Raw genomic sequence first — 21,903 nt, 5'->3', positions numbered from 1 at the left:
CACACACACACATATATATATATATATATATATATATATATATGTCAATATTTAAAAGGAGTTTTCAATAGTATAATTTTTATAGCATACATTTCATCTATTGTTGATCATATCGATGGTCAAATCAAATCTTGACATATGTATTAGGCCAATTTGTTTGGATGGAGGGCATACCACTATGCATTGCATATCCATGATCTATTACAAAAAGAAAGGATTGAACAAAATAAATGCATTGCAATGTAGGCTGACTGCCTGACTACAAGAAAGATGTAAAACTCGGGGACTTTCCAACATTTCCTCCAACAAAGAGGAAGGAGGTCAAAACAAATCCCGAAACGCATAAATAAACCGGAGGCGCACCCGCCTTCCTCCCGTCCGTCACGGCCACCTCCCCGTCCACGGTTCCACCTCCGCGCTCACACCTCCCTTCCCTGCCCCCTCCCGCCCGCCCAAACCCGAGATCTCGCAACGCCACCCGCCGTCCCGCCCACGCAAGCACTCGCGCGCCTGCCGGGAGCGTTGCCGAAGCAACCCGGCGGCGCCGAGCCCAGCGGACAGGGCCAGATTCCCGGTGCTCCGGCGGGGCTAGATCTGTGAGATCCCGCCCGCCGATCCCAACTCCCCCGAGGTACAGTCGAAGGCACGAGTTCTTCTGATATCTTCATTGTCCTCCTCATTTCTGCGATGCTGGAACTTGTTTAGTGTACCTTGTGATCCAGTGGTGTAGGTAGGTAGCAGCACGCGGTTGCTCTGCACCTGATAATGACTTAGTAGCTATGCTGCATGTTTTTTTAGGAGTTTTGTGATCTGTCATGGGTTAGCTAGCTAGTTTCTCATGGGGGATCATATCGGGCTTTGGAAGTTAGTACGTGTTTTTATGTTCACGGCCAGTCGGCCATGCTATTTTTGTTAAATTTCATTTCTGCTCTGATATACGTGAATCTGCGGAATGTTGTGAATTTCGACGGAAAGACTAACTAATATCACCTCTGTTCCGAATTATAAGGCGTTTTGAATATTTCAATATGGACTACATACGGACTGAAATGAGTGAACAAACACACTAAAACATGTCTACATGCATCCGATTCAAACAAATGTTACTCCCTCCGATCCATATTACTTTTCGATTAAATGGTTGTATCTAGACGTATTTCAATGCTAGGTACATCCATTTGAGCGACAAGTAATATGGATTGGAGGGAGTAGAACTTATAAGTTGGAACGGAGGGAGTACTAGTTACTCGGTTTGCAGTGATTAGTTTGCTCATTTTGATTTTTTTTGTCTTGGACACAGGTGTGCGCAGGGAATCCTTACATGTCACGGCTATAGAGTGATATATATCTCTTGCTGGTGCTGTTTGTGGTGCTGCTGGTCCTGGTTGGTTTGAGAAGATGCAGAGGAATGGGGTGATGGAATGCAGTGTCTGCCACTCCAAGGTGGTGGCGGGGACCCCCAGGAGCATATCAAGGGCATACGACAAGCACAAGAGCAAGATATCATCCAAACAGCGCGTGCTCACCTTCCTTCTTGTGTCCGGGGACTGCGTCTTGGTCGGCCTTCAGGTATTTCATTTTCAATATGATAGTTAACTTCATATCCAATCAACACCTGTTTGGATGGGATTGAATGCGTCATATTTTCACTGGAAAATGTAACATGATAATGGGAATCCAAATCCATGTTATGTGCTTCTTCTGATAGAGCATGGTTATGTCTTCTAGTAATTTAAGTTTGCTTGTGCTCTCAATTTGCCGGAGATTTTTTTTTTCTGAATTTCCCAAACACGGGTACCATCCGCGGACTTCATGCTATAGTGTTGTCATAAGATTCAGTTGTTGTTTTCCCTTAAAAATGCATTATCATCAATTTGCCAAAGAGATATATTGGCAGATCCGGTAGCATTCCACCTAGAGTAAATAGTAAATCGGCTAATGGCTACCTGTACATTTTTAATGTGGAGTTCGTACAAACATGTAGTCAATCTGTAGCGTGTATCTGATTGCAGACAATTTGCAATTGTGCTAATAATTTACTTTGCTCTGCAGCCTATCCTAGTCTTTATGTGCAAGGTTGATGGGAAATTTCAGTTCAGTCCCATCAGTGTTAACTTTTTGACGGAAGTTACAAAAGTTTTCTTTGCTATGATAATGCTAATAATTGAGGTTAGTTCTTGTCGGCCTATATCCTTTCCTTACTTGTTATTTGTGTTTCAGTCCTTGTATCTGTATCTGTATACTATCCTGCTATGAACTATCAACTTTTTAGTGCATCGTTGTCAATACTGGCAATGGTAATCAAAGTGTTGTAGAAACTACAATTTTATTTTTTATTAGACCGGCAGTAATGAATTTATGCATGTGTGTGTTCTATTGCGTTGAAGGTGTTACCCCCCTAATGTTGTTGCTTTTCTATTTGACAGTCTAGAAAACAGAAGGTTGGGGAGAAGTCACTTCTGTCAGTTTCGACCTTTGTACAGGTGATTTATCTTTTAGAACATAGAATGCCTTGTACTCTTTTGTTACTGTGCTCAACATGCACAAAATAATTGATGTTACTTCTGCTTCTAATGTTAAACCGCATGTAGAATGTTTCTATTTGTTTTCAATTCCTGGGAACAATTGGTGCTCATCTCTTTTGTTGTTTTTATGCCCAACCGACTTGCTTTCAGTTTTCATGTATCTTATTTATTTATTATAGCTCCGTACCTAGTATGGTAACTAACTGTTTCACCTGTCAATTCCTTTCTTGTATAGGCAGCCCGTAACAATGTACTCTTAGCTATTCCCGCTCTACTATATGCCATCAACAACTACTTAAAGTTTATCATGCAGGTAAATGTTCATTGAACTGGCTGAACTTCCATTCTTCTGTGCAATGTACTCGTATTTTCTCCAGTAAATATTTTGGCACTCCTGATATTTACAAAACCTACAGTTATTTTGATGTAGTTTATCAATTTACATGTACGAGACGATGCATCTTTGATAATTATGTTACAGTGTAATTAAGTCTGTCACGTCTCGAGAAGGAAATTCATTATCACCTTCATTTGGAAGGATCAAACCATACATTTTAATTAATGAATTCAAAAATTCACTTCAAATTTAATATTCAGCCAGCTGGATTCATATCAGTTCTGTTAGTAACTTGTATCAACCAAACAGCAGGATTTTCTTAGTACCAACTTGTACTCTTGTCCTTCGAGGATTTTCTGATAGTTCTTTTAGTTCTGCCTTCTATTTTTCTTTCCTTGTCAGACAAAGGATTACGCTAAAGGCAGAAATCAAAGCCATCATAGTAGGAGTACAGATGATGAACAAATCCTAATTTTCTCATCTACCCATTTTTTTGAATTTTTTCTTGAGTTTGGACATGGAGCCTTTGCTGCATTTATATTATTATATATTAAATCAATGCACACCATGCAATATTTTCTGCTGTACCTTTTGGTATTCCATATGACATTGGTTTTAGTTACAACTATTATATTTTTTTAAATGGCTGGGTGCATCCTAGATGCAGAGGCCGGAAGTGATTCTTCTGTCATGTAAAGTATCTTATTATACTTCGGATGCAGTTATACTTCAACCCCTCGACTGTGAAGATGCTAAGCAACCTGAAGGTACTCATTTTTCATGTATTACCATGTTCTCGAGCTTAGCCATGCAGTGTCTGTGAATACGTGCTTACATCTGTTTGGAAAATGCAAAACTGTTAATATCATACTCGTTTCTACACATTCCAGGTACTCGTCATAGCTGTACTCCTAAAGTTTATAATGCGAAGGAAATTCTCTATAATTCAGGTGAGGCTGGCATTGCAACTATCTATATATCTTTACTAAACTACAGTTGTATACCGATTCATGCTGTTGTGTTCACCTGATAATTTCTCTTCTTTAGGTGTTTCTTAAATAGAAAAGGCATTAATGGCTTAGGATGAATACATTTGATTTATTTCCATTTAATAATCTGTTTGAAATTTTCAAGTCATTAGGCAAGTTGAACTTCTTTTGTCAAAGTTCTGTTCTCCCCCTTTGTTTCCTATATTTCTCATGACCTCTGTAGTACTAATATAAATCAGTTGCTACCAGTGATGGTTGCCATTTTCAGCCGCAATCCTGAATTGGCTAAAAATGAACCAGGGTTAATACTGCAACTTCAAATTAATCAAATATAGGAAGAACTAATGCACACAAGTATGTGTTCTGCAAACGCTGTAATTCAAATGCTTTCAGCAATATTGATAAATAACCCCATTTTTTTCTGATAAATATTAGTGGGAAGCCCTTGCCCTGCTGCTTATTGGAATCAGCGTGAATCAACTACGCTCAATGCCTGAGGGCACCAAAACTTTTGGTCTTCCAGTCACCGCAATTGCATACATATACACACTAATATTTGTAAGTTTCTACTGAACTGTTTGATCTTTATATTTATCTTTTTTGTGTTGCTTCAGATGACTAAACCATTATTGGATCCAGAGTTCATGCATGTATATATATGTATGTGAAATTGTAGGTTACTGTCCCATCGTTTGCCTCTGTCTACAACGAGTATGCATTAAAAAGTCAGTTCGACACAAACATCTATCTTCAGGTAATTCCGACTAAGGATTGTCTTCCAGCTCTTTCAAATAGTAATAGTCCATGTGCATAATGCCGTACTATGTTCTCTGCCTAAAAACAATAAGCGAACATCCTTATCATGTCATTTTTATGCTTACCAGTTTGGTCCACTTGCATTCAACTGTTTAACATAATATGCACTTGCCCAATTCCCACTTTCCTCTGTTTTTTATTCCTTCCATTCATCCTAACTGTTTAACATAATATGCAGAATGTGTTTCTGTATGGTTATGGTGCAATTTTCAATCTCCTTGGTATCCTAGGAACCGTCATATTTCAAGGTAACCATCTTATGTGAAAAGTGAAAACTTGCTTTCATTGGCAACAAATAAGGGTGTTATTCATTGAGACTGTTGTACTATGAAGGTCTATATGTGTGCGGCTAGGAGAATAGGATTCCATACAACACTTGCTGAGTAATTTTTAGGTTTTACAAACTACATAGGTGTGGTACACAAGCTGGGGTTTCTGTTTTACCTGCGAGGTTACAAAGCAGGCAAATAGAATGGCTGTTTAGTGATTGATATGTTGATCAAAATGTTGTGCTGTGAACTATGGTCTATGTGGTTTGAGCATCATTAGGATCTTGCAGAAATATCCTAATTTAGAAAGTCTGGAACTTAAGCCATGTGCTATTGCACATTGTTGTTAACTTACTACATATTTGGACACCAAGGAGTCATTTCATGAATGCCCCATGGCGTCTTGTGTCTTCTTGTGACTATTGGCTATTGCAGCATTAGCTATGTATAATTTAAACTTGGCCCATGTGTTGCAGGGCCAGAGAGTTTTGATATCCTTCGAGGGCATTCAAGGGCCACTTTTTTCCTCATTTGTAACAATGCTGCGCAAGGAATTCTCTCTTCATTCTTCTTTAAATATGCAGGTAAAGGATGATCGCTATTTCATTCTCTTATACTCCCTCCATCCCAAAATAAGTGTCTCAACTTTATACTAACTTTAGTACAAAGTTGTACTAAGTTTGAGACACTTATTTTGGGACGGAGGGAGTACCATATTATTTTTACCTGTCCTTGGCCCTTCGTTCTGAAATCTGCTTTCATAATCTCATATTTCCATCTGATTAACTGAGATCATACTGCAGACACAATTTTGAAGAAGTACTCATCAACAGTGGCCACAATTTTTACTGGTCTAGCATCTGCTGCATTTTTGGGACATACCCTGACTATTAACTTTCTATTAGGCATCTCAATAGTGTTTATCTCAATGCACCAGGTGATTGTTGTTTCTTATTCTTTAGCTTGTTGTGCCAAGTTGGTCCTGACTCTCAACTGAACTTATATAAGAGCTATTTCTGTTCAGTTTTTCTCGCCATTAGCCAAAGTCAAAGATGACAAACCAGCTGGAACTTTAGAGTTGGGAGATGCACAGAAACATAGGTGAATATTTCTCTTGCCTTGTTTTTCTATTCTATATTAATGTTAATATGAAATGAAAGCGTCAACTAGCAACCTTCAAATTTCTAATATCTGGGAGTTGCAGTTGAAGTTCTTGTCTAGTTTCTTCGACATGGTGCTATATTCATACATTAATAAACTGTTTTATTGATTCTCTCTGTTATATTGATGAGCATATTAACTGGTGATGGCATGCATTTGTGTTGTTTAGAAATATTTCCGAACATCTAATCTGATAAAATAAAATCTTCTTGGCAGGTCATCCGATTCTTCTTTTGTAAATATGACTGCTGGTGCTGCTGATGATGTAAGTGCTACATCGTTTGAGTAAATAAAATCTGGGATAACATTCTTCTGTTATATTGACTTATTTCCTATGCTTTTCATTATCTCAGGCAAGCCACATTAGCGATGATAGAAAACCATTGTTGCCAATCTAACACTATATTTGAGGTGAGTCTCATACTTTTGTTTTTCATCTCGAGATAAGTTACTGTTTTACTTTGTAAATCATGCTGTCGCAAAGTTCTGAACCTTGAATACGATAGTGTGGAACTGTTCATTTATGTTGGCACACCACTTCGATTGTTTGTCAGACAAAACAACCAATTTGCTGCATCTAGAGTTTAGCCATTGCAATCAGTGTTTTACAGCTTTGCTTACATCGTCAACATGTAGCTATCGTGGTTGGCATCTGTCACGGCAGCCAGTATAGGAAAAGAGTTCAGGGCTGTAACAAGTATTACCTGAACATCCGTTATCCATGGGCCGAACGTAACCTAAAGTGATCCCACCGGCTTACAGCAACCTAATAATTTGTTTTGTTTGGCAACAGAAATAACTTACTTTTGTTTTATTAATTGGTGTTATTTATATTTAGCACACGTAACTACAAATCCTTAACATATGAGGCACCTCATTCTCAAGAGTTTTGATGAACTTGTTCCCCTTTTGTTATGCAGGTAGGTATAGAAGAAAATTCTTTTTGCCGCGAACCACAAATATTTGTAGCATGGTAGATTAAACCAAATGCTCTTGTAAACTGTAAAAGGAAAAGAAATATTTATATGTAAGAGGCCATCCTATTCTTTCTTTCTTTTTTGACCCCCAACTTTTTTGGGGGCGACAAATGAGGGGGTGGTACACATTACTTATTCCATACAAATTCACTGATTATATACGATAGTTTTTCTCATGCGCCTTTTGGCTAAACTGGTGTGCTCAATGTTGTATCAACGGTATATCCATATGTACTCGCCATTATTAAATGCTGCATGTCAGATTTCCCTGACGAGCTCAGCGCTCTGTTTATTATGTGCCCACAAATATTTCTTGACGCAAAAACAGAAGAAGAAAAAATAGTACCCCTATCATCTACTCTCTCCATTCCTAAATATTCATCTTTCTAGATATTTCAGCAAGTGACTACATACGGAGCAAAATGAGTGAATCTACACTTTAAAATATGTCTATACGCATCCGTGTGTGGTAGTCCGTTTGAAATGTCTAGAAAGACAAATATTTAGGAACGGAGGAAGTATGCTTGTGCGTGTGTTCAAGAAATGAGCATGAATAAATAGAATGCTTCTGTCGACGGGCTACAGGGTTTTCTCGCATGGCAAGAACTGCTACTCAAACATGGCTTGCAAGCTTACGAAGTTCAGATAGCACATAACTTCCAAAAAAGTTACAGTAGTACTAGTACAGGCAACGGCATGCACGGTGATTCGCAGGAAGAACACCCGGCAACGGCAGCAACTTCTCCCCACACGTACACCGGCACGCGCACATCGTCACAAACATCAGACCACGCCCTGCTGGTCCCGCACGACGGCGTAGTTGATCACGCGGGCGATGGTGCCCATGGACGGCCGGTAGGTTGGGTCATACTGGAGGCACTGCACTGCGATCCTCCCTAGCTGCAAGGGACACCAACCAAATTTTGCAGGGTTTGTTACATTGGGCGATGGATTCAGGTACACAAATGCGGGATGAAACCGTGTGGAGAGACCTTGAGCGCTCCGGTGGCAGGGTACTTGTCGCCGAGCCTCGGGTCGATGCATTCCTGAGCTCTGTCTTCAGTCAGCAGCGGAGATGCCTGCAGGTGCATCGGTAGGAGCAGGAGGCCCATCAAACTTTGTTTGAGAACGGAATGGAAAACGCAAATGTGTTTGCCACGGTAACTTAATTCTGTCTTGTTTAGAAGCTAGTTGGATCCTTTGAGAATGTTCTGCATGGGTGGTAATTGCATTGTTCTTTTTTTTAGTACTAGTAAAACTTGTCAATTCTAGTTAGAAGCTATGCAAAGGAAAAAGAACAAGAGATTAACTTGAACTGATGTTATAGTTTGTTTGATAGATCAGAAAGAAGAAAAAATGATTAGTCTGCATCAACCATCAAGTGTCTGTTAAACCTTTTCACCAATTGATTATTGGCAATTTCTTAGCTTGGCAAACGGGCAGGATGATTATGGGACTGAGAAGCATTGCTCACCCAGTTGACTAGGCTGCGCTGGCCCTGCGGCAACGTCCGATCCAGCGGCTTCCTGCCCGTCAACAGCTCCAGGAGAACTATGCCGAAGCTGTACACGTCGCTCTTGTCCGTCATCTGACCGCTCATCGCGTACCTGAATGCCCAGTCAAATCAGCATTCAGTTTTTCATCAGAAACCAAGCAAATTAAGCAATGGACACGTTCGTCAAATTCGAATACGTGGGCTAGTAATAACAATCAATTAACAAGGACGCCGGCGGCGAGATGAGATGATGTAGGGTTAAGGCACGTACTCCGGCGCCTGGTAGCCGAAGGAGCCGAGCGTGTGCGTGGAGCGGTTGAGTCGCGCCATGTCGGCGGCCTGGCTGAACATGTTGTAGTCGGCGATCTTGGCCCTCATGCCGTCGAAGAGCAGCACGTTGGTGGAGCGCACGTCCTTGTGGACCACCGGCGGCGACGCCTTCTCGTGCAGGTACTCCAGCCCCCTCGCCGCGTCCAGCGCGATCTGCACCCGGTGCGCCCAGCTCAGCACCGGCCTCTCCTCCACCTCCTCCCGCGCCCCCACGCCCTCCCTCGGCCCTGCCATCCATGGCGTCGCGTGTCAGACAGTCAGTGCATAGCTCGAGGTCGATAATGGCGTGGGCTTTTGCAGGTCGTGCGTGCGTACCGTGCAGGGCGTCGTGGAGGGTGCCCATGGTGGCGAACCCGTAGACGAGCACGCGGAGGTCGCCGCTTATGGTGAAGCCGAGCAGGCGGACGAAGCTCTCGTGCCGCAGCCTGGACGCCACGGCCAGCTGCCGGCGGAAGACGTCGTTGGAGGCGTGCTTGGACGCCTTCTCCAGCTTCTTCACCACGGCGAGCCTCGCGCTCCGCAGCGTCACCTTGTACACCTTGGCGTACGACCCCTCCCCGATCAGCTTCTCCCTGTCGAAGGAGCCGGTCAGCTCGTTCACCTCCCGGAGCGCCACCGCCGGCACCTCGATGGCGCCCGGCTCCTCCTCCGCCGCCGGAGCGGCGCCGCGCGATCGTTTCCGCTTCGCTGGACACGACGGAAACAGAATTATATACTCCTACTTGGGAGACAGATGGAGCAGCTGAAGAACTCTGGATGACTGGATCACTTAATTACCGGGCTCCACCGGGTAGGAGTGGAGATCCTCGGGCGCCTTCCTCCCGACGCAGGACAGGCAACCGAGGTTGCCGCCGTCGGCGAACAGGCTCTTGACGCTCTCCCACCACCTCATCGCCGGCCGGCGGCACACACCGCAGAAGAAAGAGAAAGGGCTAGCGCCGGTGCAACTTTGAAGAAAGCTTGAGGCGACTGACTGATTGAGTGACTAGTTGTTGTTGTTGTTGTCGTCGTCGTCTAGTCTTGTATCGCACGGAATCTATCGACACCGAGCTGCTGAAATTTTCCTGCCTACCGGCCTGTGGACGATATGGCTGCAGCCTGCAGGGAAGCTTACGGCGACATGGGCGGGAAGTAGTGGACGAAGTTCTGAGACTGAGAAGCGATCGAGCAGGCAGGTGATATGTGGTCCAGTCGCTGGGAATAGCGTGACATCTCGCCGCGGACTTCCTTGCGTGAGGGGGCCCCGCCCGGGGAACGTACTGGTAGTACGAGGCAGTTGGACCGAGTCTCGGCTGTAGCAGCTTTCATGCGCCCCCGACGCCAACGGCCAACGCCATGTTCGCTTAGAGCATCTACGCCCGCGGTTAGCAAATCTAGTTCCTTAAACTTGCGCGGACGCGTCTAAATAGTAACCGGGCACGTCTCATATGTTTGCTCCTACAGAAACGTCTTTTATATCCGAAACCTCAAAAACCTATGCAACCCCATGCAACGCTACGTACACGGCGAAGACGCTTAATCCATCCTCCATAGTTTATCGCCGGACAAAATGATCAAAGTTCATCGGTGGACAATGTCAATTCATACTACAAATTTATAAAAACATTAATAAAACATGGATAAACGGAGAAGGGCGGAGGAAATCACCATTTCCTCACCGCACCCTTTCCCTTGCGGTCGCCGGCGCTGCTCTACCCCTCCGTGTACGCGTCAACGTGCGGCAGCGCATCGTCGTCCGAGCAGAAGCTGGAGCCGTCCGTCGGGTCAAAGTTGTCGGAGCACCTTTGTCCTGACAGCCTCCGAACCAGATGGTCCTGTTCCCTCTCATGCCAGGCCGTCTTCGCCTTGGCCGCCGCCCCCTTGGATGCCTCACGCTCCGATAACTAGATTGCGAGCCAGAGTATGTTGCCATTTTGCAACGGAGCCGCCACACATCCATCTTCGCCGTCATGAGGGAGTGGCACACGAGAAGTGCGACCTCGGGATCCACCGACGTGCTCGCGCATTCCCTCCGCGCGGCAAGCACCTTCCTCGCCGCCGCCCTCTTCCTCGCCTATTGGCGCTTTGCCCGTGCCTTAGATTTGGGCGTCCTCATCCGCGCCGGCGTCGGCGCAGGCATGAGGTCCCACCGGTGCCCGGGTACCCCTTCCAGAGCAGATTCAACCTGCGGTGGACGGCGTTGTACCTGGAAGGCCGAGGAAGCAGGGTGGAGCGGCCGGAGCTGTCCGACCGTCGGGACGGCTCGACGACGTCGTCGGGGCTGCGTCGATGTGCAACGGGCGCCGCGGAACCGGAGCTGTCACCGTCTTGTTTGAGCAGCGACTGCCTCATAGCAATGCGGAGGGCGACCTCCTCCGCATCGCCGGGCTCCGCATTGCGCAACGGGCTCGACCAGTTGTAGAACCCGCTTGATCTGCCACCAGAGGTGACACTGCTGGCGGTGCTGGCTAGAGAGAGAGAGAGAGAGAGAGAGAGAGAGTTCGGGCGAGGGTGGGCCAGGCCAATGTGGCAGGCGTGCCCAGACCACCCTAGATTTAGGCTAGATATGAAATATTTGTGGGGGGCGAGCGTGGGCTAGGCTGACGTGCCTGGCGTGCACGGACCGACCCATATTCGTCATAAATTTGGACTTGATATGAGAGGTGCCGGACAGCGCGGCCGTTTGGAGCCGGTTTGAGACGCTCGGATGAGTTTAGTTTTTTTGACCGGTCAATGACCGATCCGTCCCATCCAAGTGTTTGAGACCGGTCTGAAGCGTCCGACAATAGATCTCTTAAAGTATCTCTAACAGTCGCGTGATATAAAATTTGCGATGGAAAAATACTGTTTTTTACGTGAGCGCAGCCGATCCGGACGCTTCAACGAAGGTGCAAAAAACACGCGCGCGGTATAAGTGATTCAACGTGCGGAACGAAACGGCGTCGCGTGCCGCTTATTTGATGAGCCCGATTCCTGGCTACCGGCCTGTGGACGACATCGCTGCAAGAAAGCTTACGACGACATGGGCGGGAAGTAGTGGACGAAGTTCCGAGACTGGGAAACGATCGAGCAGGCAGGTGATATGTAGTCCAGTCGCTGGGATTAGCGTGACATCTCGCCGCAGACTTCCTCTCGTGCGGGGACCCGCCCGGTGGACGTACGAGCAGTACACGGCCGTTGGACCGAGTCTCCGCTGCAGTAGCTAGCTAGCTTCATGCACCCCAAAGCCAACGGCCAACGCCACGGTGGCTAGGCTAGCTCGGCCACACCCCTGACCGGATCGGAAGGTGGCGCACGGTCGCCGGTGTCGCTGTTGCCGGTCGGGCTTTGTTATCCGACTTTTATGAGGATATATCTGGACGCGTTTGAAATGGTAATATATAGTGAGTGAGGCGTCGCTGTTGCGTGAGGTTGCGGCGGCGTTGCACGTCGAGTTCCGGTGTGCGCACGAGGGACGTCCGGGCGCGGTGGGCGACCGGCCAGAGATGCTCCGGCCGCACGGCTCGGCTCGGCTTGCCGTACCGTCAGACCCGGCCGCACCTCAGGCACAGCCGCACTGCAGGTTGAACCAGTCCCCTCTATCTGTCTCTGCCGCGGCGGTGTCATCGCCTCCCGTGCCGACAGTAGTTGCTTAGAGCATCTCGAGCCGTTGGCTCCTAGACGGCTTGAAAAATCGCCGCCTGGGGTGAACCGGTGGTAAAATCGGCCTGGAGCGGTTGAGTTCCTAACCGACGCCTCAGGGTCGGCCACATACGCTTGTTTTTATTTTTTTGAACGTTTATTTGACTAAAATTCGGCGAATGGGACAAATATTCGGTGAAACAGTGCATTATTTTGGCGAACTGAAATAATTTTTTACATAGATAAAAGACTTAAAAAAATAAACGCGACTACAGGCTGAATAAGGCGCCGAGAGAGGCGAAGTCGCTGCCGTTGCCGCCGCTGCCGCCGTTGTCCTCGTCGTTCTTCTCTTCCTTCACGCGTCCACCCCTACTGGACCCCTGGCGGACCGGTGGTGGCAGCGCGTCATCCTCGCTGTCGTCCCTCGTTGTTCGTTGTTCTTGACGCCCCCACCACCGGCTCCTCGTTGGTGGACGCTAGTTGCTGCGCCTACCGGCGCTGGAAGTACGCCGCCCACGACGCATGGGTGTCGGCGCCGTACTGCGGGAGGGCGCGCTGCTCCTCTGTCAGCGACGCCCGCATGCGGTCGACCTCGGTGGTGAAGAGGCCGGGACGCGCGTCGACGTCAGGCACCGGGGGAATGGGGACTCCACCGGCGCTGAGTCTTCACCCCGTTGGCCCGACGCGCATGTCTGATGGTGCCGGAATGTTCGCCTCGAAGAAGAGATAAGCCTCCCACTCGTGGAGCGAGCGGCGGCTGAAGCCGTTGGTCGCCACCCCATTGCCAGGGAACCGCTCGTCCATCGGATGGGCTTGGGGAGAGAGGGGAGGGGAGGAACGTCGTCGGCGGCTGCGCCCGGGGAGAGAAGCAAAGCTCGGCGGCGGCTGTGGGTGGGTGCGGCCAGAGGCGAGGGGAGGCCTTGCTTTTATAACCGCGCGCCATGTGTACGCATGGCGGGAAGGGAGGCGTCGCCGCGCCGCCCGCGAAGCGCCGCCCGTGAGGAATCAATGGCAAGGCTAAAAGGCGGCAGCCTTGCCATTGATTCCCCGTGAGAAACCAAGGCGTTGTGAGGACGACGAGGCGAGTGTCGCTGATTCGGCGCGCCCGCAGCTCTTTCGCGCCAAAACCACTCGCCCCAGCGCCTCCGGGCGCCCCCCAGCGCGCCGGGTTTGGCTTGGGTCCGCCGGCGCCAGTTTCGGCCCAAACCGACGAAAAACGGGCTCCTGGACGTGACTGGGCCGATTTTTGGACGCCGGCGCGGAAAAATCGCCTGGGGGACTGTTGAGGACGTGGCTGGAGATGCTCTTAGGCGTGACCCGGCGCCCGGCGGTCACTTCCAACCGTGGCCTGCTCGCGTTTGTGTTTTGACCAAAACCCATGTTTGAACTAGTACTCCTTCCGTTTCATAATACAGTGCATATATTTTTTTAAAATTAAACCTCACAAACTTTGACTAAATTTGTGAATAAAAATATAGAGCATAATTGGTTTGCTACCAATATTTGTCTTGCCAAATGTTGGCATTGGCAAATATTGGCAATACCAAGACCTGCCAACTATTGGTAACTTTATGTGAGATAGACAAAACAACTTGTAGACAGCCAAGTAGTTGCCCCTCCAGGCGAACCAATTTTTGGCAGCAAATCAATTATACTCATATACATCTAGAATGCCAAACATGACGCCCCTCCAGGCGACCACGGGGCGAAACCTTACGCCCAGCCGCCATCACCTCCCCATCCTCCCGCCCCTCGTCGCCCTCGAGGCTGCCGCCGGCAAAGCTTGGCGTCGCCGGTGAAGGGGGCGGCGGGGATATGCTACCTCCCGTCCCCTTGTGTGGTGGTAGGAGGAAGACCACCATTCTGGGCGTCGATCGATCTTAGTGCCGCCGGATCGGATCTGGCACGCAGCGACCGCGGGCCATGTGTGGCGATTCGGCGGCCTTCTCCCGCGCGTGGCGGCCCCGTACTCCTCTGACAATGGAGACCCATGATCTGGCGATGATCCGGTTGCGTGGAGCGGCGGGATCCCGGTGACGAGCGCGAGCTGACGTTGATAGGGAGGCGCGACTGCTCCACGACGGGTGCGTACATGAGCACCGATCTAGCGCGGCCCAGATGGGCTTGGGCGGGTGACGACTCTCGTTCGTGACTCTAGGCTGGTGCGGTGGTGCCTGACGGCGCCGGTTGCTAGGCACCGTGGTGGTGCCGGTGCCTGGCCTGGCGGCAGCAGGCTGGATCGCGGCGACGTGAGGGCCTGCTGTTGTGATGATAAAGGTGGCGGTCTGCGTGCTCTTCTCGCATCACGACAATGGCTGCAAGATCGGTCCTCCTTGATCTGTCCATCGATGTGTTACGAAACGGTCGGCGGAGATTTTGCCCAGGATATCTGGATCGGGTGCCGTGTCGTGACTTTCAGGGTGAAAACCTAAGGTCTGGCCTTCATTGGTTGTGCCTGGCGATTGCCTTGTTGAAGGAATTGTTTTGAGAGTGCGGACTTTCTCGAGGGTAAAAACCTAAGATCTTGGATCGGGCAACGACGGCGCTTGTGCACTGTTTCCTTCCTGGAGGCGTTACTTTTGGAGACTTTTATGTTTTCCGAGTGTTGTATTTCGTGGTGGTATGAGTGCTGCTATTGAGAGGAGTTGATCGTCGTGGCGGGTCCTTTATTTTCCCCTTTTCTTTTTATTTTCTCCTTTGTTTGTGTGCATCCTTAATGTTTTGGCAACATCTCGTAGGTGCAGAGGCCGGATGTAATTGATATCTTCACGATATTAATATGTCCCATTTTCAAAAAAAGTAAAAATAAATAAATTTGGTCAAAGTCTATGAAGTTTGACTTTTCAAAAGAATATACACACACTGAGAGGTGGAGGTCGGAGTTTTTTTTTAAGATGAGAGGCGAAATCTTAAGCACAATTTTTTGATGCAAATCGAAACAGTCAATACACACTAACAATGCACAACACAAATGAAAAACCAAATATACTAAAAATGTAGACATGTTTCAACAGAAAAACAACCTAAAACATATGATAAAAGAAGATTTCAATGGCATCTAGAAGACCCAGGAAATGGCAGTGCCCTACCCCCCTTCTAAAAATCTTCCTTAATTTTAACAAGATCAAACTTTTGAAGATCACTCGCTCAATGTAACACACCATCAAGTCATTAAACCAACCATTGGATATCTTGCTGCACAACTCAATCTTGATGATTTTCATTGATGAGAAGGCCCTTTCAATTGTTTTCATTGCTACCGGTAGTAGCAATGCCAACTCAATGAGGCGATAAACAGTAGGAAACATGACATGCCTTTTAAGTTCAACCATCTCTACCAATATCATGACAATCTCTAAAGTCTTCAATTCTTCTCATATGGATAATGGATAAATCAAGGTTATCTTCTATATGTTCACGTTCATAATGAGAGAAATCATCATGATAAATCTTTGTGAGTCTAGCAAGCTTATTCAGATTGAACCTAGAAAGGGAGTTTCTTGGGTCAAGACAAGAGAAGTTCTGGAGTAGCTATGAAGATACCTCATTAAAATGATGATCAAACTATGTGGTGATGGAGTCTATACCAGCATAGAAGGTGTCCACATGAAAAAATGATCACCCGTGACATTATTTCGTCCACCTTTTCTTGATTTTCCCCACTTTGTAAAGATGTCACCCATACTTGATATTGGAATGTCGTTTCTGGTGCAAAAGGCTTTGACATCTTCCAAGAGTGGCTCCCAAACATTTAATTGGATTCAGGTTGTTGTTAATAATTGCTACAAAATTTTAGAGACATGAGAGATATACCCCTTCCTCCCTTTTCCTTTGGATTTGATGGTCCCTTCCCCTTCTTTTCCATCTTATATGGCCGCCGGAGCCTGGAGCTCTGTTGCTCAGATGCTGTCTCCCATTGTAGACCTGCATTAGTTGGAACATGGAGCCACCGTTGGAGCTTGCTCTCGTCGCTCTCTAAGCTCCCAGCCTGCCACTTCCCTCTAAGCCCCCAGCCCGCCGCTGCCCTCTAAGCCCGCCTGGTTCTCATGACCTGCCTAGCCGCCGCTGATGCCGTGCTAGCTGCTTAGGGTTGCGTTGTGTGACTCAGGTCTGGAACTGGGTGGAGCTGGTCGCGTGCGTGCCCATCGGTGCTCGATGGAATCGAACATGCATGGTCGATCTCGACCTGTTCATGGCCCAACAGCTGGATGTGTTGGCTCATCAGGCCAGCGAACTCTTTCCTTTCATCATTTTCTAGTTGCGGTCAAACAAGACAACGATACCAATCGACTCATCGATATATGCATAGGTATAATTTTTTTGCCCAGAAACAAGGTATGGCGGCTTCCATACCATGTCCACCAGAGGCCACCGCCAACCCACCATGTTATGGAACGAAGGGAGTATATGACACACCTACCGACCTGATGATACGTCTCTAACGTCTCTATAATTTTTAATTGTTCTATGCTATTATAGTATCAATCTTGGATGTTTATTATGTAATTATGTGCAAATATATAACATTTTTGGGACTAACCTATTAACCTAGTACCCAGTGCCAGTTGCTAGTTTTTTTGCTTGTTTTGGCTTTTCAGAAAATCATTACCATAAGGAGTCCAAATGCTACAAAATTTTTGATGATTTTTTCTAGACCAGAAGGGACCCTAGAAGCTTCGTGAGAAGACGTGAAGTGCCATGAAGCAGCGACAAGCCTGCTAGGCGTGCCCAGGGGGGCGTCCCTAGGCTTGTGGGCTCCTCGTGGCACTTCCTGGCCTAATTCCAGCTCTATAAATACCAAAATATTCCCAATATATCAGAGAGCCACCCAAAATACTTTTCATGTGCACACAGTTATTCTACTGTTATGGTTGTTTTTGTGTATTTTAATTAGTGTTTGTGGCAAGTAAAGCCTTTGGGGTGATTTGGATGATAGTTGATTGATTTTGTGAAAATTAGAAACTTTTGCATCTAGTAGCATAATTGTTTAAATTCACAGGAACATGATTTTGATATGATTTTTTACACATGATTTATATAAAAATTTCCCATTCTATCCTATTTTTTTAGTTTTTGGAGTTACAGAAGTATAGTCATTATTCAGATTACTATAGTCTGTTCTATTTTTGATAGATTCTATTTTCATTGCATTGTTTGATTGTTTTGATGAATCTATGGATTGTATTGGGGGGTATAAGCCATGGTGAAGTTAGAATATAGTAGGTATTAATCAATAAAAAATATGAATGGGTTTACATAGTACCTAAAGTTTGTGATTTGGTTGCTATACTAATGGATCTCACGAAGGTTTTTGTTGAGTTTTGTGTGCTGAAGTTTTCAAGTTTTGAGTGAGATCACGATGGATGAAGGAATAAGGAGTGGAAAGACCCTAAGCTTGGGGATGCTCATGGCACTCCAAGGTAATATCTAAGGACACCCAAGCATCTAAGCTTGGGGATGCCCCCAATTGTATCCCCTCTTTCGTCTACCAACCATAGGTAAAATTACTTGGAGCTATATTTTTATTCATCACATGATATGAGTTTTGCTTGGAGCGTCATGTACTATATGAGTCTTTTCATTATTTTCTTTTTAGTTTGCCACAATCATCTTTGCTGGACATACCTTTTTGAGAGGGACACACATTATTCGTGATTTGTTAGAATAGTCCATGTGCTTCACTTATATCTTTTGAGCTAGGCAGTTGCTCTAGTGCTTCACTTATATTTTTTAGAGCACGGCGGTGGTTATATTTTAAAGCAATGGTTGCACTCTCATGTTTCACTTATATTATTTTGAGAGTTAGATAAATAGTAATGGCAATTTGCATGAGTTATGAATTTGGTCCTAATATGATAGGTATTCAAGTGGGATATAATTAAAACTTTCATGCAGATCATTGAATATGATAAGTTTTGCGATATAAAGATGGTAATATGTGGGAGGTACTAGTGATTGTGGTTTAGTAATAATATTGGTGTTAACATTTGTGATTCCTGAAGCATGCATGTATGGTCTCTCGTTATGCTAAGAAGTTGGAGCATGATTTATTATTGATTGTCTTCCTTGTGAGTGGTGGTTGGGGACGAGCGATGGTCTTTTCCTACCAACCTATACACCTAGGGGCATGCATAGTAGTACTTTGCTTCGAGGGCTAATAAACTTTCGCAATAAGTATGTGAGTTCTTTATGACTAATGTGAGTCCATGGATTATACGCACTCTCACCTTTCCGCAATTTGCTAGCTGACGTAGCTTGAATATGCGCTGGTATTTCCCCAAAGAGGAAGGGATGATGCAACATATCTACGACAAGTATTTCCCTCAGTTATGGAACCAAGGTTATCAATCCAGTAGGAGAACCAAGCAACACTATGTAAACAGTACTTGCACACAAAGAACAAATCCTTGCAACCCAACGCTTAAGAGGGGTTGTCAATCCCTCCTCGGTAAAAAGATAGATTAAATCGTCTGAATTTGGATAAATAGATCTGAATAAAACACGAAATAAAATAAGTAAAGAAAAAGTGCAGCAAGGTATTTTTGGGTTTTTGGAATAATAGATCTTAAAATAGTATGATGAAAGATAGACCCGGGGGCCGTAGATTTCACTAGTGGCTTCTCTTGAGAAAATAGCATACGGTGGGTAAACAAATTACTATTGGGCAATTGATAGAAGATCAAATAATTATGACGATATCCAAGGCAATGATCGTATATATAGGCATCACGTCCAAGATTAATAGACCGAAATGATTATGCATCTAGTACTATTACTCCACATATCGACCGCTATCCAACATGCATCTAGTGTATTAAGTTCATGGAGAAACAGAGTAATGCAATAAGAACGATGACATGATGTAGACAAGATCTATTCATGAAGGAATAGACCCCGTCTTGTTATCCTTAAAAGCAATGATACATGCGTGCCTCGCTACCCCTTCTGTCATTGGGTGAGGACACCGCAAGATTGAACCCATCACAAAGCACCTTTTCCCATTGCAAGAAAAATCAATCTAGTTGGCCTAACTAAACCAAAGATTCGGAGAAGAAATACGAGGCTATAAAAATCATGTATATAAGAGGTCAAATAAACTCAACTAATATTCATGGATAGATCTGATCATAAACTCGAACTTCATCGGATCCCAACAAACACACCGCAAAAAGTCATTACATCAAATGGATCTCCAAGAACATCGAGGAGAATATTGTATTGAGAATCAAAAAGAGAGAAGAAGCCATCTAGCTACTGCCTACAGACCCGTAGGTCTATGGTGAACTACTCACGCATCATCGGAGGAGCACCAATGAGGATGATGAACCCCTCCGTGATCGTGTTCCCCTTCGGCGGAGTGCCAGAATAAGGCTCTAGATTGGATCACGTGGTTCTTGAACTTGCGGCGGCTGGAATTGTTTTTCGTCGACCCCCCATGGTTTATGGAATATTTAGGTATTTATAGAGTGAAGAGGCGGTGGAGGAGACCTCCATGGGCCCCACCACCCATCAGGGTGTGCCAGGGGCCTCTAGCACACCCTGGTGGGTGGTGGGACCCATGGGCCTCCCCCAGGTGCTTCCTTGGCTCCCAAGTTGTCTTCTGGTCCAAAACAAATCTCCAACAAGTTTCGTGGCATTTGGACTCCGTTTGGTACTGATATTCTGTGAAGTAAAAAAACAAGCAAAAACAGGACACTCGCACTGGGCACTATGTGAATAGGTTAGTCCAAAAATGATATAAAGTTGCTATAAAATGATTGTAAAACATCCAAGAATGATAATATAATAGCATGGAACAATAAAAAAATATAGATACGTTGGAGACGTATCACTAGCCAATTCGGTACCGTGCATTGCGCTTTCTCACCTCAAGATGTGGTGCAAACTTCGCCGGTGCATCCAAACCCCGTGATATGATACGCTCTGTCCCATATAAGCCTCCTTATATATATTCTCCAAACAGCCACCATACCTACCTATTATGGCATTTCCATAGCCATTCAAAGATATATTGCCCTGCAACTTCCACCGTTTCGTTTTTTATGACACACATCATCATTGTCATATTGCTTTGCATGATCATATAGCTAACATAGTATTTGTGGCTCAGCCACCATTCATCATTTATTAGACATGTTATGCTAGATCATTGCACATCCTGGTACATGATAACCCACAAGTATAGGGGATCGCAACAGTTTTCGAGGGTAAAGTATTTAACCCAAATTTATAGATTCGACACAAGGGGAGCCAAAGAATATTTGAAGGTATTAGCAGCTGAGTCGTCAATTTAACCACACCTAGAGATTAATTATCTGTAGCAATATGATCAGTAGCAAAGTAGTTAGATAGTTTTTATAGTAGTGACAGTAGCAATGGTAACAGTAACAGTGATAGCAGTAATTTGTAGCAAGTGTAACAGTGATGATAGCAATAGTAACACAGCAAGATCAATAAGGATAAATTCGTAGGCATTGGATCGGTGACTTGTTGGATGATATTCATCATGTGACAGTTATAACCTAGGGCGATACGGCACTAGCTCCAGTTCATCGATATAATGTAGGCATGTATTCCGTAAATAGTCATACGTGCTTTATTAAAAGAACTTGCATGACATATTTTGTCCTACCCTCCCGTGGCAGCGGGGTCCATATTGGAAACTAAGGGATATTACGGCCTCCTTTTAATAGAGAACCGGAACAAAGCATTAACACATAGTGAATACATGAACTCCTCAAACTACGGTCATCATCGGGAGTGGGCCCGGTTGTTGTCACTCCGGGATTGCCGGATCATAACACGTAGTAGGTGATTATAACTTGCAAGATCGGATCTAAAACATGGATATAATGACGAATTCATAAATGGTTCAGATCTGAAATCATGGCACCCGGGCCCAAAGTGACAAGCATTAAGCATGGCAAAGTCATAGCAACATCAATCTAAGAACATAGTGGATACTAGGGATCAGGCCCTAACAAAACTAAATCGATTATATGATGAATCTCATCCAACTCCTCACCGACCAGCGAGCCTATGAAGGAATTACTCACTCCCGGCGGGGAGCATCATGGAATTGGCGATGGAGATAGGTTGGTGATGACGAATATCGAAGATCCCCCTCTCTAGAGCCCCAAACGGATTCCAGATCTGCCCTCCCGAGGAAGAACAGGGCTTGGTGGCGGCTCCGTCTCGTGGATCATGATAATTCTTTCTCCCTCATTTTTTTCTTGAAATATGTGATTTCATAGTATCAAGGGGGTCATCGGCGGGGCCACCAGGTGGGTACAACCCACCTGGGTGCGCCAGGAGAGGGGGGCGCGCCCTGGTGGGTTGTGCCTTGACATGTCTCCAGCGTATCTATAATTTTTTGATTGTTCCATGCTATTTTATTATCAATC

General features: G+C 45.7%; 2 protein-coding genes across 2 annotated transcripts; one reads left to right on the top strand and one right to left on the bottom strand.

The window, feature by feature from the left end:
- The first annotated feature begins 438 nt into the window (after positions 1 to 438).
- Positions 439 to 7,267, top strand: LOC119355561 (CMP-sialic acid transporter 4). Its single transcript, XM_037622380.1, has 16 exons — positions 439 to 631; positions 1,301 to 1,569; positions 2,053 to 2,169; positions 2,427 to 2,483; positions 2,761 to 2,838; positions 3,585 to 3,629; positions 3,753 to 3,812; positions 4,287 to 4,409; positions 4,528 to 4,605; positions 4,846 to 4,915; positions 5,413 to 5,520; positions 5,740 to 5,873; positions 5,961 to 6,037; positions 6,314 to 6,362; positions 6,451 to 6,508; positions 7,018 to 7,267. Exons 2-15 carry the CDS (start codon positions 1,399 to 1,401, stop codon positions 6,493 to 6,495), a joined length of 1,212 nt encoding a protein of 403 aa, XP_037478277.1. The 5' UTR covers positions 439 to 631; positions 1,301 to 1,398; the 3' UTR covers positions 6,496 to 6,508; positions 7,018 to 7,267.
- Positions 7,268 to 7,607: 340 nt separating this feature from the next.
- On the bottom strand, positions 7,608 to 10,048 carry LOC119355562 (PTI1-like tyrosine-protein kinase 3). Its single transcript, XM_037622381.1, has 6 exons — positions 9,677 to 10,048; positions 9,215 to 9,586; positions 8,841 to 9,126; positions 8,549 to 8,681; positions 8,067 to 8,153; positions 7,608 to 7,974 (listed from the first exon to the last, which is right to left on the bottom strand). Exons 1-6 carry the CDS (start codon positions 9,789 to 9,791, stop codon positions 7,858 to 7,860), a joined length of 1,110 nt encoding a protein of 369 aa, XP_037478278.1. The 5' UTR covers positions 9,792 to 10,048; the 3' UTR covers positions 7,608 to 7,857.
- Between the last annotated feature and the right edge of the window lie 11,855 nt (positions 10,049 to 21,903).

Source organism: Triticum dicoccoides, chromosome 2A (genome assembly GCF_002162155.2).
Source record: "Triticum dicoccoides isolate Atlit2015 ecotype Zavitan chromosome 2A, WEW_v2.0, whole genome shotgun sequence".
Taxonomy (NCBI): Eukaryota; Viridiplantae; Streptophyta; class Magnoliopsida; order Poales; family Poaceae; genus Triticum; species Triticum dicoccoides.
This window is presented reverse-complemented; position numbering and strand designations above follow the sequence as displayed.

Excerpts from the sequence above, each read along its gene's own strand:
- LOC119355561 (XM_037622380.1), top strand. The coding sequence starts at position 1,399 with ATGCAGAGGAATGGGGTGATGGAATGCAGTGTCTGCCACTCCAAGGTG. Across the intron at positions 1,570-2,052 it reads GCGTCTTGGTCGGCCTTCAG|CCTATCCTAGTCTTTATGTG; the intron begins GTATTTCATTTT and ends TTTGCTCTGCAG. Across the intron at positions 6,363-6,450 it reads CTGCTGGTGCTGCTGATGAT|GCAAGCCACATTAGCGATGA; the intron begins GTAAGTGCTACA and ends TCATTATCTCAG.
- LOC119355562 (XM_037622381.1), bottom strand. The coding sequence starts at position 9,791 with ATGAGGTGGTGGGAGAGCGTCAAGAGCCTGTTCGCCGACGGCGGCAAC. Across the intron at positions 8,682-8,840 it reads TTCGGCTACCAGGCGCCGGA|GTACGCGATGAGCGGTCAGA; the intron begins GTACGTGCCTTA and ends CTGGGCATTCAG. Across the intron at positions 7,975-8,066 it reads CTGCCACCGGAGCGCTCAAG|CTAGGGAGGATCGCAGTGCA; the intron begins GTCTCTCCACAC and ends TGTCCCTTGCAG.